This window comes from Lynx canadensis, chromosome F1, assembly GCF_007474595.2.
Source record: "Lynx canadensis isolate LIC74 chromosome F1, mLynCan4.pri.v2, whole genome shotgun sequence".
NCBI classification, from domain to species: Eukaryota; Metazoa; Chordata; class Mammalia; order Carnivora; family Felidae; genus Lynx; species Lynx canadensis.
Window position 1 is genome coordinate 68,651,395 of NC_044319.2, and position 18,270 is coordinate 68,669,664.

The 18,270-nt window shown below is 65.3% G+C and overlaps 2 protein-coding genes across 15 annotated transcripts in view; both read left to right on the plus strand.

Moving 5' to 3' along the window:
• The first annotated feature begins 441 nt into the window (after nt 1-441).
• Nucleotides 442-12,374, plus strand: DENND4B (DENN domain containing 4B). Of its 12 annotated transcripts, none has more exons than XM_030302206.1 (28): nt 445-624; nt 951-1,623; nt 2,044-2,296; nt 2,492-2,561; nt 2,760-2,929; nt 3,004-3,248; nt 3,544-3,610; nt 3,712-3,770; nt 3,954-4,098; nt 4,304-4,479; nt 4,600-4,700; nt 4,975-5,288; nt 5,471-5,616; nt 5,942-6,081; nt 6,161-6,287; nt 6,667-6,892; nt 7,129-7,257; nt 8,048-8,216; nt 8,471-8,638; nt 8,830-9,218; nt 9,331-9,453; nt 9,543-9,712; nt 9,798-9,933; nt 10,124-10,360; nt 10,760-10,934; nt 11,026-11,191; nt 11,282-11,346; nt 11,460-12,374. In XM_030302206.1, exons 1-28 carry the CDS (start codon nt 615-617, stop codon nt 11,603-11,605), a joined length of 4,995 nt encoding a protein of 1,664 aa, XP_030158066.1. In that variant the 5' UTR covers nt 445-614; the 3' UTR covers nt 11,606-12,374. The 12 variants fall into 12 exon arrangements, with proteins under 12 accessions (XP_030158074.1, XP_030158076.1, XP_030158075.1 ...); XM_030302207.1 differs by having other exon boundaries at nt 446-624; nt 4,975-5,190; nt 6,686-6,892; XM_030302208.1 differs by having other exon boundaries at nt 447-624; nt 4,975-5,190; nt 6,686-6,892; nt 10,817-10,934.
• A 4,153-nt stretch (nt 12,375-16,527) lies between these two features.
• The window catches only part of GATAD2B (GATA zinc finger domain containing 2B), a 90,510-nt gene continuing 88,767 nt past the window's right edge, over nt 16,528-18,270 (plus strand). The window contains exon 1 of one of the 3 annotated variants that reach the window (XM_030302419.2): nt 16,528-16,705. The gene's annotated coding sequence lies outside the window, so the exon portion shown is untranslated. The remainder of the gene's footprint in view (nt 16,706-18,270) is intronic. The other 2 variants (XM_030302422.2, XM_030302421.1) reach the window with 2 other exon arrangements.

The window sequence follows — 18,270 nt, forward strand, 5'->3', positions numbered from 1 at the left end:
CGGGACCGGGTAGCCCGCCAGCCGCCCGCCTCCGAGCCGCCCCGCCCGGCCCGCGGGCCGGGAGCCCGGGAGCCGCGGGCCGGCAGGTAGGGGCCGGACCGGGCGGGGCGGCGCGGGCGGAGGCGGGCGGGCGCCGGCTGCGCATCTGGTTCCGCTTCCTCCGCCGCGGGGAAGTGAAAGCGCGGGGAGGGCGCCGCGGTCGGCGCCCCGCAGCCCGGCGGGGCAGGGGCGGGCGCGCAGGTGTGCGGCGAGCGTCCCCCCCGGCCCCCCGGTTCCCGCAGCGGCTCCCGGCCGGGGCGGCCGCGTGGGGCCAGGGCCGGGGCCTGGCCGGGCGGGGAGGGCATGGGGGGGGGGGAGCGCTGCGGGAAGGCGGAGGAGGGGCCGCGCGCCGGGCCCGCCGCCCCCGGCCCGGCCCCGGCGGTCCCCCCGCCGCGCGCCCTCGGGCCGACTTCCGCCCGCGCAGCTTCCCCTCCCGGGTTTCGGGAAGTCCCCTCCCTTCCCCTCCGCGGCGCCCCACGCCTCCAGTCCTCCGCTGCAGCCACCCACCGAGCTGCGCCCCAGCTCTGCGCCCCGGGGCTCGGGGACCCCCGGGGCCCCCACTCTCGGGTTGGGCCATGGCGGCAGGTGAGAACACAGTCGCTCCAGGCCCGTGGGGCTCCCGTCTCCCTCCCTGGGCTCCGCGGAGGAGGGCAGACGGCTCTGGACCCAACTTCAGGATCGTGGAGGTGGGAGGACGCAGGGCTGTTGGGTTGCTGGACTTAGCTTAGGAACAAGGGTACTTGAGTCTGCTTAAAAGACACGAAAACTTGGGTCTTGTGGGCTTCCCTGGAAACCTAGAGGGGCGCTCTTTAAGAACGTTAGCTGGGTCGTGAGGCCCTGATGTCACCAGTAGAGTCGGAAGGTCAGAAACCCCTAAAAAAGACTGTCGGGTTGGCATGATGTCATTGCAGGCCTTTACAGAAAAGATTGCGATCTCCGCAGTCGGGAGCCAGCACGGGTGGGGCCTTTAAAGGGGATTCGGGAGCAGTCTGAGGTCAGAGCCGAGGTCAGCCGCGAGCCCAGAGTGGCGTTCGGCTGGTTTGGGGAGAGGGCTGGCGCCGCCCCGCGGGAGGGCCCGGGTCTCTTTAAGGGCCTGCTGACGTCACGGGCGGGAGCGCTCGGGGTTGGCGGACCACCGCCGGTCCTACCCTCCCCTGGAAGGCCGGGAGGGGTGGGAGCGCTCGGGGTCACCTCCCGGGTCGCCTCCCTCGCTTCTTCACTTCTCCCGCGCTTGACTGTTCCAGATGCAGTGAGTGAGGGGGGGGCCATGGCGGAGGAGCGGCCCCCCCGGCTGGTGGATTACTTCGTGATAGCCGGGCTTTCGGGGAGCGGAGCACCCATCCCCGAGGAGCCGTGGGTTCCCGAGCCCAGCGGGCCCCTGCGCCCTCCGCGGCCGGCTGATCCCATCACGGATGTGGCGGTCGTTGCCAGGGCCCTGGGCGAGGAGGTGCCCCAGGGTTACACCTGCATCCAGACCTCTGCTGGGGGCCACCCCTTGGAACTCAGCGCCGGGCTCCTGGGTGGAACTCAGCCCGTCATCTGTTACCGCAGGGGCCGTGACAAGCCCCCTCTGGTGGAGCTGGGGTGCGTGGCCCCCTGCATGGGGACTGGGCGGCCAAGGGGCCGGTGTATTTACCTAGTGCTCCCCTGGAGGTGGGTCCCCAGCTTGCAGCCCCGCGTCCTGTTTCCCGGTCTGTAAAACGGGGGAAATAACACCTCCTCAGGGTGCAGTTGACAGGATTAAATGAGGTCACCCACGTGTAGGACGCGGCACAGAGTCAGCAAATGGGGCCTTTTCCTCGTCGCATTTACGAATGAGTGTGCAGGCCACGGAGGGCTCGAGGGGTTGCTGCTGACCAAGAGGGAGAGAGCCAGGGCCAGAGTCCAGCCAGAAGCGGGCCCCGGGGTCCACTCTGACACGGCTGAGGGTGCGAGGCTGGGAGGTGGGACCGGTTAGGCGGATCTGCCCTGGGCCGTTGACATCTGTCTCTGCCCTGTGCCCAGGGTGCTGTACGAGGGGAAGGAGCGACCCAAGCCCGGCTTCCAAGTGCTAGACACGACGCCCTACAGCCACTCGGCCAATCTAGCCCCTCCCGGCCCAGGGCACCCCCGCACCTACCTCACTTACCGGCGGGCAGCAGAGGGGGCAGGGCTGCACGCCCTGGGCATCACTGACCTCTGCCTGGTGCTGCCCAGCAAGGGCGAGGGCACCCCTCACACCTACTGCCGACTGCCCCGCAACCTCAACCCTGGCATGGTGAGCGGGGCCCGCGAGGCGTTGGCGTGAGGGTGTGGAAACCGGGCACAAAGGATGGCCTAGGGCCTCTAGGGCGGGAGTGGACCCAGAGGGGTGGCTCTCGTCTCGGGGGACTCCTTGGGGGTGGTAGAGCAAATGGCTCCCGCAAACGTCGTCAGCTGTGTATCTGCTTGTCTCTCGTTGCTTCTGGGACAGTGGGGTCCAGCGGTGCACCTGTGCTACAAGGTGGGCCTGGCCAAGGCCAACACACTGGTGTACGAGGCAGGTGAGTAGCCCCTTTGTCCCCCCAGCCCCCCCGGTCTCTCGTGTCCCTCTGCCCTGGCGCCTCTCGGCCGGCACCACCTGCGTGTCCAGAACCCACCTCCCCTCTGCCGCCGGGCGCTTCCCTCGCATCCCCTGGTTCCTACACCCCGGAGTCTGATCGGCCCTCCTCCTGGTGCCCCCCACTCCGCCGGGGCCGCAGAGCTGCTGGGCCGCTACCCGGAGGAGGACAACGAGGCCTTCCCGCTGCCCGAGTCGGTGCCCGTCTTCTGCCTGCCCATGGGGGCCACTGTCGAGTGCTGGCCTGCCCAGACCAAGTACCCCGTGCCCGTCTTTTCCACCTTCGTGCTCACGGGTGCAGCTGGAGACAAGGTGGGTGTGCGGGGTGTGCCCCGGGGTCCAGGCTGTGCAGAGCCCGCCTGACGGCCTCTCTGCCCCCCTGCCAGGTGTACGGGGCTGCCCTGCAGTTCTACGAGGCGTTCCCGAGGGCCAGGCTGTCGGAGCGGCAAGCACGGGCCCTGGGCCTCTTGAGTGCGGTGGAGCGTGGCCGGGCGCTGGGGGGCCGGGCCGTGCGCAGCCGCCGCGCCATTGCCGTGCTGTCCCGCTGGCCCGCCTTCCCGGCCTTCCGAGCCTTCCTCACCTTCCTCTACCGCTACTCCGTCTCGGGCCCCCACCGCCTGCCCTTGGAAGCGTGAGCATGGGCACCGTGACGCTGGGAAGGGGTGATGAGGGAGGGCTGGGGAGCCCAGGAGAGATGGGAGAGGTTGCGGTGGGCAGAGGAGGGGGGGCAGGGAAACGCCACGGGCTGAGGGGTGAGTGGGGCCTGAGCTCCAGCCCACGCTTGCTAGTTAGGTCCTGACAGCGCCTGCGTGACCTCTCTGTGCAGCAGGGTCTCTGACGGCAGGCGAGGGCCTCCAGGTGGAGCTCTGGGAGGCCCGAGGTTCTGGGGGACAGGTGAAGGACACGCGCATCCCTCTCTTCCCCAGGCACATCTCTCACTTCATTCATAACGTCCCCTTCCCCTCCCCGCAGAGACCTCGCATCCTGGTACAGGTGAGTCCTGGGGGGTGTTGGGGGCGGGGAGGTGAGGAGGGGCGGAGGGAGGTGGTCCGGCCGGCCTTCGTCATTCTGACCTGCGGCCCTTCTGCCCCCAGATGTCTCCCTATGACAACCTGCTTCTCTGCCAGCCCGTGTCCTCACCCCTGCCCCTCAGGTACGTGCCCAGGTTGTGGGGTGGGGGGGGTGGTGCTGTGGCGACCAAGGACATGTAGGCGCCGGGCAGGAGCGCCCGGCTCTCGAGGTCTGGAGGCCGGGCCCCCGGGGGCGTCTGTGCATATAGCGTGTCGGGAGGCCTCTCCGGGGTCTCCTGGTGACCCCCACCTCGTGCTGCCCGCAGCGGTGCCAGCTTCTTGCAGCTGCTGCAGAGCCTAGGCCCGGAGCTGGCCGTCACCCTGCTGCTGGCCGTGCTCACGGAGCACAAGCTGCTGGTGCACTCGCTGCGGCCGGACCTGCTCACCAGCGTCTGCGAGGCCCTGGTGTCGGTGAGTGCCCGTCCTGCCCGGCCCGCCTCCCCCAGACTCTGCTGCCCGCTCCTTCCTCCCAGAGGGTCCTCGACCTTCTCCTTGGGCACGACCTGTACAGCTTCGGTCGGGGGGGCTGTTCTCCAGAGTCCCCCCTCCACCCCCGCTGCACCCCCTCTGCCGTCCCCGCCCCCGCCTCAGTGGCCCTCACTGCCTGGTGCTGCAGATGATCTTCCCGCTACACTGGCAGTGCCCCTACATTCCGCTGTGCCCGCTGGCGCTGGCGGACGTGCTGAACGCCCCCGTGCCCTTCATCGTGGGCATCCACTCCAGCTACTTCGACCTACATGACCCACCTGCTGACGTCATCTGCGTGGATCTCGACACTAACACGCTGTTCCAGTAAGAGGGCCGGGCGGGCTGGTGTGTGCCACGCCCCTGCTCACCAAGAGCCGGGGACGGACGGTGGGGGAGGCGGGACACGGGCCCCACCGCGCCTCCTTCCTGCTGCTTGTCTCACAGGACTGAGGAGAAGAAGCCCCTCTCCCCTCGGACCCTGCCCCGCAGACCCTACAAGGTTCTGCTGGCTACGCTGACACACCTCTACCAGCAGCTGGACCAGAGTGAGAACCCTGTGGGGGCGGGGGGCTAAGCCCACGGGTAGGGAGGCCTGTAGAGAGCTAGGCCTTCCTCGAGGTCAGAGGCGTTGGGATCTCACCTGGTGGAAGTCGGCGAGAGGCCAGGCGGAGGATACCTGTGTTCCGAACGCCGGGGTGGGGGCGAACTCGTTCCCGGGGAGGCTGGAAACTGCCACCTGACGGGCGTGCTGGGAGCTGGCGTTGGCTCGGCAAGGGCGGGGGTCGAGGCTGGCCTGACTCGGGCTCCCCTGGTCCCCAGCGTACACTGGCCCCGAGGAAGAGGCGTCCTTAGAGTTCCTGCTGACGGACTACGAGGCCGTGTGCGGCCGCCGGGCCCGGCTGGAGCGCGAAGTCCAGGGGGCCTTTCTCCGTTTCATGGCGTGTCTGCTCAAGGGCTACCGGGACTTCCTGCGCCCCCTCACCCAGGCCCCCTCCGAGGGCGCTCGAGATGTCGACAACCTCTTCTTTTTGCAGGGTAGTCGGGGCGTCTCGGGAGGGCTGTCCGGGGGCCAGGGGTCCCGGAGCCGCTTGCTTGCTCGTTCCTTCACTCGGCAAACGTCTCAGTGGGCGCAGGTCCGGGCCCTGCGCTCTCCTGGGCTTGGAGGGAGTCCCGGGCGCAGAGACGCCCCGCCCCGCCCTCGCGGGCATCCCCCCACCCCCGGTCTCAGGCAGGGGGTGCCGAGGGGGCTCGGGAAGGCTGTGGCCGGTACGTGACCCGTGACCCCGCCTGCCCCCCCCCCCCCCCCCCCCCCCAGGCTTCCTCAAGTCCCGGGAGCGCTCCAGCCACAAGCTGTACTGCCAGCTGCTGCGCACACAGATGTTCTCGCAGTTCATCGAGGAGTGCTCCTTCGGCTCCGCCCGGCACGCCGCCCTGGAGTTCTTTGACTCGTGCGTGGACAAGGTACTGGGCGCCGTCCTTCCCTCGAGCCACCGCAGCCGCTCGACGCCCGGTGGGTGCTGGGAATGCCGTCCGTGCCCCACGTGTGGCTGCTTCGGTTGCACACCTCCCTCCGGTTCTGACTCCACCCCCCCCCCCCCCCCCCGCTGCACCTCCCTCCGGTTCTGATTCCGTCGCCCCCCCCCCCCCCCGCCCCACCTGCTGCACCTCCGGGGCCTGGGAAGTGGGGGGCACGGGCCTTGGCTGTGCCTTTCAGGGAGAGGCCGGGTCCTGGACACCCTGGCCCGTGCCCACTGTCGTGACCTCGCTCTCTCACCTGCTGCTTCAGGTGCACCCAGAGCAGGACAAGCCTGAGCCGACGCCCTTGGTGGAGCTGGAGGAGCTGTCGGGGAGCGAGCTCACCGTCTTTATCACCCCTCCCGAGGAGCCCCCAGCACCAGAGGGCAGTGAAGCCGCCCCCCAGTACTGGTGAGGGCCTCTTATTCCAAGCCCCGCGGGCTGGCTTCGTGTCAGCTGCTCCTGATGTGGCCTCCCTCTGCCCCTCCAGCTACGACGGCTTCCCAGAGCTACGGGCCGAGCTGTTCGAGTCTCCTCAGGAGCAGCCCGGGGCCCTGCCCGTGCCGGGCCCGACCCGCAGTGCCCCCAACAGCCCTGCCCCCCGCCGTACCAAACAGGTAACTGGGACATGGGCCCCAGACACCCTTGACTCCGGCCATCTCCTCATCTGTGAAATGGATGGACTGGCGCCTCCGCTGTTGTTAGCCGGTGTCCGTGCGCTTGCACGCGAAAAGCACGTGAGACGTTAGCTGCCGTTACCGTTACCGTTCCCGTCGTCACGGTCGCTCTGTCCCGGCCAGTCTGGGAAGCCAGGGGCTTATTGCCTCTCCCGGGGCACCTGCTGGAGGGCCGGCCTGTCTGCCCGGGGCTGCAGGGTGGAAGCCTGAGTGTGGCACCCCTCCCGCCTCCTCGGAGCGCAGACCCTTGCTCAGGGAGGGGGGTGCTCCTGCCCCCCCACCTTAAGACCTGTTTTGGCCTGGCGCTGTCCTCACCCAGGCGTCCCCGCCCCATCCAGGAGATGAAGGTGGCCCAGCGGATGGCGCAGAAGTCGGCGGCCGTGCCCGAGCTGTGGGCCCGGTGTCTGCTGGGGCACTGCTACGGGCTGTGGTTCCTGTGTCTGCCCGCCTACGTGCGGTCGGCGCCCTCCCGCGTGCAGGCTCTGCACACGGCCTACCACGTGCTGCGCCAGATGGAGAGCCGCAAGGTGGTGCTGCCAGACGAGGTGGGCCTCCGCGCCCCGCCGCGGGGCCAACCGCGCAGCCGTGGGGAGCCGGGCAGGTGTTCCGAACGTTCCCTGAGTGGGCGTGTTCAGGGCACGGCCGTGGGGACCGACCCTGCGTGTCAGCAGGAAGGGCGGAGACCCTGGGTGCCCCTGGGGACCGGTGGGGTCTGTGGGACGTGGGGAGGCTGCAAGCAGGTGCCTGCTGGGACCCTCATCCTGCGCCCCTCCTGGCCCAGGTGTGTTACAGGGTGCTGATGCAGCTGTGCTCCCACTACGGGCAGCCCGTGCTGTCGGTGCGAGTCATGCTGGAGATGCGGAGGGCCGGCGTCGTGCCCAACACCATCACCTACGGCTACTACAACAAGGTGCCGAATCCGGCCAGGGTGGGGAGGGCGGGCGGTGGCCGGTGTGCCGCGGGGAGGGTGCTGCTCCCTGACGCCCCCTCGGGGACCCGCCCCGTGACCACCGTGTCCCCCCCCCCCCCCCCCCCCCCATGCCCGGAGCTCCTTAGCGCCCACACGGGGCTTCCTCCTACTTGGCCGCTTTCTCACTCGCCAGAGCCCCGACGAGGCGGCCGGGCAGGTACCGCTGTGACCCACCGGTAGCCGTGGGGTCAGCCGGTGAGCCGGGAGCTGCTCCAGGCCCGCCGCACGGTGCCCGTGTTTGAGCTCAGCGCAACCCCATCGTCCCAGGCGGGCAGTGAGGGTGCAGAGGGCTGGTACCTCGTCCAGTGCCCCACGCCCCGGGAGGAGGTTTGGGGGGCTGGGTGTGAACACGGGGGCACGGGGATGTTTCCCGCACTCAGGCCCTTAAGCGTGACCCTAAGCTGCCTCCTGCTTTTTACACGATGAAGCTAACGGCTGAGAAAGTGAAAAGATTTCTTCGAAGCCATATACTCGATAAGCAGCAGAGCCTGGGTGTAAACTGTCTGCGCCGTTTCTGGCTTCCTCCAGACTCCTCGGCGGCAGCTGCTGCTGATTCCCTCATCTGGGCTCTCGCTCCTGGCCGAGCCGTGGGCAGGACCCACCCAGGCAGGACGTCTGCAGGGGAAGGTGGCCCCTGGGTCCCGGGTGGCGTCCCTGAAACAGGCAGTGGCCGTCAGGCCATCGTCGGGGCGTGGAAGTAGGCCATCTTGATGGGCGCTGTGCTTGGCAGGCTGTGCTGGAAAGCAAGTGGCTGTCTGGTACGCCGGGCGGACGCCTGCGCTGGGCCAAGCTCCGGAACGTTGTCCTGGGGGCCGCTCAGTTCCGCCAGCCCCTGAGGGAACGGCGGCGGCGGCAGCAGCAGCAGGCGGCAGCGCCAGAGGCAGGCGGTGCCCAGACAGGTGGGTGGGGGCCGTGACAGGCTTGGGGACAGCAGCCAGGTTCCAGCAGAGAAGCGTGGGGGGCCAGGGCTGGCCTCGTGGTGGGCACTGGGTGTTCTGGGCACTCTGGGTGGGCTGCGCTCGGCCGGTAAAAAGGGGAGGATGTTCTACCCGGGAGGGTCCCTGCGACCCCGGTCCATGCGGGGAGCCCTGTGTTGGAGTAGAGGGCTGGTCTCTAGGTGGCTGCCTCTTGGCCTCGTCCCCGTCTTTTGCAGAGCCTCGTCTGGAGCGTCACTCCCCTACCCGCCCGCTTCAGCGCCAGACCACTTGGGCTGGTCGAAGCTTTCGGGACCCAGCTTCACCCACAGGGCGCCTGGTGAAAAGCGGCAGCCTGGGCAGTGCCCGCGGGGCCCAGCCCACCGTGGAGGCCGGCGTGGCCCACAGTGAGTACCCTTGTCTGACCCCCAGTCGGCTTTCCTAAGCACTTGCCAGGAAGAGAGGGGTTCTCTGTGGGGGGCGCCGTGGAAGCTGGAGGACCTCGTCTGGGACTCCGTCGGCTGGGGGTGGGGGGGATTGTGGCGCCAGAGTGCGGTCAGCCAGGGGCCGTGTTTCCCGACTTTTCTCTGCCCCGCAGTGATCGAGGCCTTGGGGGTCCTGGAGCCCCGGGGGTCCCCTGTGCCCTGGCGAGACGGAAGCCTCTCCGACCTGAGCTTGACCGGGGAGGAGCCGGCGCCTGGGGGCAGCCCGGAGGACTCGGGCTCTGCCCTGAGCACCCAGTCCACTGAGGCCCCGGAAGGGCTGAGCGGGCGGACGCCCAAGGCTGGTGGGCGTCAGGACGAGGCCCGCACCCCCAGACGAGGGCTGGGCACCCGCCTGCAACAGCTGCTCACCCCTTCCCGCCGCCCCCCTGCCTCGCGCGGCCCCCCGCCCGAGCTGCCCCCTGACCCACCTCCCCCAGCCCGCCGCAGCCCCATGGACAGCCTCCTGCGCCCCCGCGAGCGCCCTGGATCCACTGCCTCTGAGGTAGCCGGCGAGGGGAGGGTGCAGCTGTGGCGGCACCCGGGGGCCCAGGGGGGCTGCCAGTGCGGAGCCGGCCCCGGGGAGGCCCTAAGGGGGCTTTCTCCTGTGATGGCAGAGCTCAGCCTCTCTGGGCAGCGAGTGGGACCTCTCCGAGTCTTCTCTCAGTAGCCTGAGCCTTCGCCGGTCCTCAGAGCGCCTCAGTGACACCCCTGGGTCCTTGCAGCCGCCCTCCCTGGAAGTGAGGATAGCCCGCATCCCTCCATCAGAGGCGGGGGCAGGGGAGGTGGGAGGACGCTTCCCGAGCCTGGCGGGGTCCTCTCCCTGCAGATCCTGCTGTCCAGCTGCTCCCTGTGCCGGGCCTGTGACTCGCTGGTGTACGACGAGGAGATCATGGCTGGCTGGGCACCTGACGACTCCAACCTCAACACCGTCTGCCCTTTCTGCGCCTGCCCCTTCGTGCCCCTGCTCAGCGTCCAGACCCTGGATTCCAGACCCAGGTGCCCGAACCAGGGTGGGTGCTCCGGGAGGGATGGGGGGAGGGGAGTGGAGGCCCAAGGGCTGACCCCTCTTATCCCTCCACAGGGCCCCCAGCCCCAAGCCTGCCCCTGCCGGTGGCAGCAGAGACGCTCCTGTCCCCGGGGGCCCAGGCCCTGTGCTCAGTGACCGCAGGCTGTGCCTCGCCCTGGATGAGCCCCAGCTCTGCAATGGGCACACGGGGGTAAGGGCTGGCGAGGAACTGGGTCTGCGTGTGTCGCCCAGCAGGGGGCACCGGGGGTGGTAGGGTGCGATGGGCATTGAGGGCATGGGGCATCTCAGAAGCTGCTGGACGTGGTGGCCCAGCGGGAACCCGGCTCTGAGGATCGGGCCGCGATCCTCCCTGAACCACCCTCCCTCTTTGTGCCTGACAGGGCACCTCCCGGCGGGTGGAGGCTGGGGCCTGGGCGTATCTGAGCCCTCTGGTGCTGCGGAAGGAGCTGGAGTCGCTGGTGGAGAACGAGGGCAGTGAGGTGCTGGCATTGCCTGAGCTGCCGGCTGCCCACCCCATCATCTTCTGGAACCTTCTGTGGTATTTCCAGCGGCTGCGGCTGCCCAGTATTCTGCCCTGCCTGGTGCTGGCCTCCTGTGATGGGCCCCCACCCCCCCAGGTCAGTGCCCCCTGCCCCTGCTTCCTGAGCGCTCCTTCCCTCACCTCCCAGCTCTGCCCCTTGGGCTTCGGAGGTGGCACCTGCTTTGACCCCTGGCCTTTTCACGCCACTACTCAGCCTCGATTCTCTCATCTGTAGAATGGCACAAGCATCCAGTGCCCGGGGCTGTCAGACATCTCGTGTACCGCCCAGCACCTGTCACAATGCCTCCTTGACATTTGTCTGTTCATCCCACCGCATACGTACTGGGCACCCATTAGGTCCCGGGCAGCGTGTAGGCAGTAGTGACGGGGCGACTGCAGAGCAGAGAGCGTGCTCTCAGAGAGCCCGCGCTCTCGTGGGGGATGAGCGTTCCTTCCCTCTTCTCTCTGACCGCATCCCGGAACACCGCTGGTCCAGGTCTCGTCCTCTGCCCGCCACCTCCTGAACCCGCCCCCTTCGTCTTGGCCCCTGCAGGCCCCGTCTCCCTGGCTGACACCTGACCCGGCGTCTGTGCAGGTGCGGCTGCTGTGGGATGTCCTGACCCCTGACCCCAGTAGCTGCCCACCTCTCTATGTGCTCTGGAGGGTCCACAGTGAGTCTGGTATTTGGCTTAGGCTGGGAAGGGGTGGCTTCCACGCCCCGAGGGCTTGGTAACCCTGGCTGCCTTCCTTCGTTTCGCACAGGCCAGATCCCGCAGCGGGTGGTATGGCCAGGCCCCGTGCCCGCACCCCTTAGCATGGACCTGCTAGAGTCGGTGTTGCGCTATGTTGGTCTCAGCGAAGTACACAAAGCCGTGGGGCTCCTGCTGGAGACTCTGGGGCCGCCTCCCACAGGCCTGCATCTGCAGAGGTATGGTGCTCCCATCCGGGAGGTCCCTGGCCTCCTATCCCGGGCTCCGCAGTCGTTTTCTCTCACTCGTCCCCTCTGCCTCCATTGCAGGGGCATCTACCGTGAGATCTTATTCCTGACAATGGCCGCTCTGGGCAAGGACCACATGGACATAGGTGAGGGAGCAGGCAGGGGACTGAGGAGGTGAAGGATCTGGGGCCAGGTGGTGCGGGGGGGGGGGGGCGCTTGGAATCCTGATCTGTTGACTCACCTCCACCCTCTTCCCTAGTGACCTTCGACAAGAGGTACAAGTCTGCCTTTAACAAGTTGGCCAGCAGCATGGGCAAGGAGGAGCTGCGGCAGCGGCGGGCACAGATGCCCACTGCGAAGGCCATCGATTGCCGGAAATGTTTCGGAGCACTTCTGGAATGCTAGGGACCCTTAAGCTTTCGTCTCCCACCTGGGGTGGGGAGGTGAGGGAGAAAGGGTTCCAGAGATAACCTGCTTCCCTACTCCTTCCATACAGGAGTTGGGGACGGCCTGGGAGGCAGGCCCAGCCATAGGCACCGAGTGCATGGGCAGCAGGAAGCGGGACCCGCTGTGACCAAAAGTCACAGTCCCCTATCTGCGGCCTGCCCAGTGTGCTCACGCTGATGTTATAGGAGGTGGGGGTGGCGTAGGGGAGTTGGCACAGTTCTGCTCTTCCCCAAATTGTACCAGGAACTCTCCTCCAGGGCACCCACAGATCTGCACCGCCCTGGTCACATTACAAGTTTTTGTTTTAAAAAACAACTGGAAAAATACAGAGCTACTGAGCCTTTGCCCTGAATGGGAGGGAGGGATGTCATCCCACCAGTGATGGTTCTTCTTCCCTAGAATTGCCGAAGTAGCCCGAGGCTCTCCGTTACACCTTCCTACCTTAGTGTTTGTATTTTAAGTTATTTATTTTGGAGCCATAGCCCCTTGCTTAGGAGGATCTTAGGGATGGTGAGAAAGAGAAGGGACACGGGGCACCATGGTTCAGTGGCTTGTAGCTGCGGAAGAGGCAGGGGCCATCTAGAGGAGCCCCAGACCCCCCTCAGGAAGAACTAAAGCCCCGTCCAGTCCAGTCCTTCCCGCCCAGGGCCCGGACCGTGCAATAAGGGTCGTTCCTTGCAAAGTTTTGTTGGATGTAAATATAGTAAAAGCTGCTTCTGTCTTTTTCCTTCTGCGTCTTGTTTCCTGGATCTGGGACAGCGGTGGGGGACACCTTTTCTTTTTCCCCGACTGCACATCCTCCTTTCTGCTTCTCCATCCCTTTGCAGCCTCTGGGGTGGCCGGCTTTCCGGGACCAGGTCTGGTGCCGGTCCCCTGGGGCCCCGGGAGCTCTGAGAGCAAGAGAGGGGTGAGTCTGGCGCTGGCCGTGGTGGTGCCAGTCCGTGTGGCACTTCCGGCCCTCCCACACAATCGCCCCCTTGTCCCTCATTTGTACCCCACACAAAGGCTCCATTCTCCGGGGGCCTTGAGCTCATCCCTGCCTCCTTTCCCTCTCGGCTTCTCCAGCACCGCTCCATAGGACGGCCCTCTCCCTGGTAGTTGGTGTTGGCCCTCTCATCACCCTGGGCGCCCTGGCAGTGGTCCTAGGCCGCTTCAGCTGCTCTAGCCCCGGTTCCTACTCTTCCAGCCATGGTCCTAGCCTGGGGACGGCGCCAGGAAGACAGGGGTGAGGACTGAGGCGCTCCCGGCATGTGAGCAACAGGGAGACGGGCCGCCTCAGAATTCTCCCTTTCCTGTATGATGAAATAAATTCCGGAAACAATAATTACCAAAGGGAATTAGCCAACAAAACAAATGCCTTGGGTCCTTCCCCGGAGGGCAGGAGTGTCAGCGGAGGAAGTAACTTATGCGAGGCTTTATGCAAATTCCTGGGAGTGGAGAACAGTGGCTGATGAGAGAAGTACTATCTCTAAATTCTGGAAGCTTCAAGCCACAGGACCGACCCTTCCCCATCCTGTGCCAAGCGTGGTAGGTGCTTTTCCAGGGCCCTAAAAGAGCTGCACAGGAGGGAAGCAGGGGCTTAGGAAATGCCATCAGTCTTGCCAGGGACGAGGAGATGCCTTCTTCAGTGAGGAACCCTCACGTCACCCCAGCTTCTGACCAGACCTCATCTCCCAGAATCAACCTCTCCCTGTGTCTGCAAGGGAGCAACAGCCTTTCTGAAACACACGTTTTCGTTGAGTGTAGAGTGTCCAGCAGTGCGCTGAACCGTCTGGAGGTACAGAGAGAACTTTAGGGCTCTGTCCCTACCTTACAAGAGCATACAATCTCATTGGTCTAGAGTTCCCCTTGACTCACAATGATAATCATCCTTGTCTCCAGCTTACACCTCTCACCTATGGGCTTCCTTCTAGACACCTACAGACAGATGGGACGGGACTCCAAAGTTCTTCAAACACGAATATCTGGAAATTCCAATAGCAAAGTACTCACTATGACGTCTGACAATTCGGTCCTGTGGCCTAGGGAGCTGTATGAGGGGAAGGATATGCCTAAATTACCTGGCTCAATTTTCTCCACCCACACTTTAGAGCAAGTAGGCTTGAGTGTGACAGAATTTTAATTAAATCTTGTCTCTGCCATTTACTAATTGTATTATATCAGCCAAATTAACTGCTGTGCCTCATTTTTTCCTTGCCTGCAAACCGAGGAGATTATTCGTCAAGATTAGTTATATAAACCACATAAAGTGCTAAGCACGCTCCGTAAATGCTAGCTTCAGAAAGAGAACGAACAAACAAGGCAGTCTGCAGAGGGAAAGGTCAGGTCCGCTCCAACAGTGAGCCCTTGGAGGACACACGTCTTCCTTGGAGTTTGAGCACTCTAGATTCAAAGTCCCCTCCACGGTCTTTCTGTTGAAAGCTATCTTCGTCAGGCCGGCATCTTCAGCCACCATGCTCCCGGAGTCTGCTCTCGGCCAGACGGCAGAGAACGGGCAAAACAGGTTAGGGAAGGCCTGCGCCTTCAATGAGGGCTGTGACTTTGCCACAATTCTCCTGGATCCCCAGCACGTGACAGGCCCTCTGTCTTGTATGTTAAGTAACTGAGGCAGCGAAGCCATCGACATGAGAAGCAATTTTCAGTGCAGAGCAAGGTGGGAACAACAGGTAGACAGCAATAGAAGCTGAATTTAGAGCTAAGAGGGTGGAAGTGAGGAAAACTCTCCCAATAGTTACCATTTATTACGTTCACTAAGTGCTTACTATATCCTTGGCACTGTGCGGAGCATTTTAAGTGTACTATTTTTTTGTTTTTAATTTCTCAATGTTTATTTTTGAGAGACAGAGCCAGTGGGGGAGGGGCAGAGAGCGAGGGAGACACAGAATCCAAAGCAGGCCTCCAGGCTCTGTGCTGACAGCTCAGAGCCCAACGTGGGGCTGGAACCCACAAACTATGAGAACGTGACCTGAGCCCAAGTCCGAGGCTCAACCGACTGAGCCACCCAGGCGCCCCTAAGTGTACTATTTTGAAATCCTCACAAGTACCCTATGAGCTGGGCGCTCTTCTCAGTACTCTCATTTTTTTTTTTTTAATTTTTTAACTTTTATTTATTTTTGAGACAGAGAGAGACAGAGCATGAATGGGGGAGGGGCAGAGAGAGAGGGAGACACAGAATCGGAAACAGGCTCCAGGCTCTGAGCCATCAGCCCAGAGCCTGACGCGGGGCTCGAACTCACGGACCGCGAGATCGTGACCTGGCTGAAGTCGGACGCTTAACCGACTGCGCCACCCAGGCGCCCCTCAGTACTCTCATTTTACACATAGGGAAGACTGGGGCATAGAGAATAGAGATGAAGTCACTTGCATCCAAACCCTACAGCTGGTGAGAGGTATACAGCCCAGGCAGCCTGACTCCAGAGACCACGTTCTTCATCTGGACCTTAGGAGCCAGAAATTTAAGAATGGGCGCACCCCTTTGCGTGGGCGTCCAGGGTCCACCTATCTTCATGGAGCATCCTCCACCAGTCTCCTTTGCCTTGATTTCTATAGGATTTGAGGGGCTCCTGGGTGGCTCGGTCGGCTAAGCGTCTGACTTCAGCTCAGGTCATGATTTTCACGGTTCCTGGGTTCCAGCCCCAGAGCCTGGAGCCTGCTTCAGTTTCTGTGGCTCCCCCCACCCCCTCTAAAAAATAAACATTAAAAAAAAAAGTAGCAATAAAGGATTTGAAAAGGACATTCTAGTGCTTCTGGAGCCAGTTACCCCTGGTTTCAAACCACTGCCTCCTCCGTAATTAAATGTCCGACCTTTGCAAGTAACTCAACCTCTCTGAGCCCGACCCTGATGTACGTGGGTTCAGGCTTCAGCCCTGCCACTTAGCACGGGTGACTTTGGGCACGTTATGTCCCCGCCTGTACACTGGAGACAACACTATCTCCCTGGAGAGTTAGGAGCAATCAATGAATCAGTCCGCGGAAGGCCCAAAAGAGTAGGTGATGAGCCCGTAGCGCAGCGCTCGCCAGCGGCTCCCCGGCACCCTGACTCCGGTCACTGGATCCCGGTCCTCGAGGAGCTCGAGAACCGCTCCGACAGTTGGGCTGCAGGCAGGGAGGCCGGCTCGAGGCGCCGGGCCCAGGCGCGACCCAGCGGACGCAGCTCCTCGCGCCGCGAGCCCCGCCCGCCCCTCGCCCCGAGGCCCCCGCACGCCGGGCCGCCCCGCGCCGGGCACCGCCGGCCCCGGGAGGCTCGAGGCCTGGGCTGGACGCGGGCAGGCCACGCCCCGCGCGCACAGCCAGGCCGGAGCGCCCACGGCTACTGCCCCCGTCAAATTCCGGGATTCTGTCGCGATGAACCACCACCCACCGCGGAGTCTGGTGCCCGCTCGCCGGCCTCCATCTTTGGAGTCGGAAGAATGAGAGCGGGCCGAAGGGGAATCCCGGTTTGGGGAGACTGCGGTACGGCGGCTGCCTGGGGACCAAAACGTCTCTGAGGTAAAGTTGCAGCCTGAAGCGATTTTTTGACCCCCGACACTTAATGGGCTGCTGAAGACCCGGATGTGTCTGGGACTGGCCGAGGTACCCATTAACGCGCCCCCGCTAGACCATCCCCCTCCTCCGTTTAGGATTGGGTATTACGTACGCCAGTCATCACTTCTCCAGCCACTCACTCCTCAAGGGTGGGGTGTAGTCCCAGCATCCCGTCTCCTATTGGTGTGGCCGAGAAGAAGAGGGCGGGGAGGCCGGCTTAGGTCGCCCAATGGGCGTCGTGGCGTGTGGGGAAGGCGGAGCCGAGGCGCTTGGCAGCTGCCCAATCAGCGTCCTTGTTTGTGTGGTGCCGCCGCCGGTGCAGCCGCCGCCGCCGCCGCCGCCGCCGCTGCCCCCGTCTGTACCGCAGTGTCTGCTCCGCCCGCCCGCCCCGGGCCGGCCCGCCCCCCTCCCCCGCCCCCGCCCCCGGTCCCGTCGGCGGGGCCCGGAACCCACTGTGCCGTCGCCTCCCTTTTTCGACGCCTCCGCCGCCGCCTGAGGAGGCGAGCTCGCCGGGAGTTACACCGCCACCGCCAGGTGAGGAGCTTTGGCCTAGGCCCGCCTGGCCGCCCGCCCGCCCGCCCGGGGGCGGTGAGCAGCGAGGACGGCAGGGAGCCGGGAGGAGGAGGAGGCGGCGGCGGCGGCGGCGGCGGCGGCGGCGGCGGCGGCGGAGGTGGGGGAAGGGAAAGGTGGAGGGCGGGGGAGGGGAAGCGCCCGCGAGCCGACGCCCGCCCGCGCGCCCCCGCCTCGCGTCCCCCTCCCCCGCCCGGCCCCGCGCGCCCCCGCCTCGCGCTCCCCTCACCTCGTCCCCTCCCCCGCCCGCGCGCGCGCCCCGGCCTTTCCCTCCGGCCTCGCGCGCCCCCGCCTCGCGTCCCTCCGTTCCTTCTGCTTTTACTCTCTCTCCCCTCCCGCGCGCCCCGTTTCCCCCGCCATCCCCGCTTCCACTCTCGGCCTCCCGCCCGCCATGCGTCCCCTCCGCTCTTCTCTAGCGCCCCCCCCCGACCCTCTCCGCCCCCGGGGGCGCCCTCGGGGCGTGGGGGCCGCTCCCCGCGCGCAGGGCCGGGTCTCCTGGCCGCCGGGGCCCCCGGGGGGTCCGCAGGGTGCGGGCGGCGCGAGGGCTTTTCTTTATGTAGGTGAAGGGCTCGGCAGCGCGGAACCTGGCCCCTTTATTCCGTCGCCCTCCCGCCGGGGAAGGGAATTGTCCCCGCCCGTGTGGGCGCTTCTCTTCTGGGCTGAGTAGCGACTCAGCTGCCCCTGACCCCGCGGGGCTCCCGGGACGCCCTGCGCGTGCATCCCAGCTCGGCGCCTGGGGGTCGTCGGGACTGGGACCGGCCCTCCCCTAGCCACTCCGGGACCTAGCGTCCTTTCTGCCGCCCCGCCCGCGGCTACCCCGAGGAGCGAGCCCCGCTGTGGGCGCCCTGCGCCAGCCCGGGACAGCCTTCCCCTCCGTGAAGGCTTGCTCGCCTCTTCGCACTCTTTCCAGACACAAGGTGTTAGCGCCCAGGGCTGGCGCCGCGGTGGAGACATGAGGCCCTGATGGCGGGTGGGTGGCATGTGCGTGTTCGCCGAGCCAGCTCTCAGCCTTTTCTTCTGCTGTCATCCGGAGAACCGGGAGTTTTCTCGTTTCCGATGCGTGGTGGTGCGGAGGGCTTTTGTGTGCGCGTGGGAGAGCTGGGGGACGCTTACTATATGTTTCGGCGAAGGGGAGGCCACACTGCAGCGCGAGCTCCGGGTAGCAGCAGCTGGGGCAAAGCGGTGTGCACAGATCCGCGGGGAAGAGCTGGTGCTTTTGAGTGTTTGAGACATTTTTATTTCTAAGAATTTAGTTTTGGATGGACAGTGCGTGCGTGTGATACAAAGTGAGTTCTTCCCTTCCGCCTGTGCTTCTTCGCAGTCCTCCTCCCCGTCCACTGATGTCCCATTGTTTTCTGGCAGCAGCAGTGGTGTCTGTGTGTTGGAGGTTAACCTGTTGGGGTGTTGAGTGCTAACTCCGCTGCCTTCTCTGTGCTGCACTGACCTGCACTCTTCCTAGAAGTCTCCTTCACGTGCTTGGTGCCGGAGCCCTGCGGATAGAGTACCGTTCTGGAGTACCATTCCCGTCC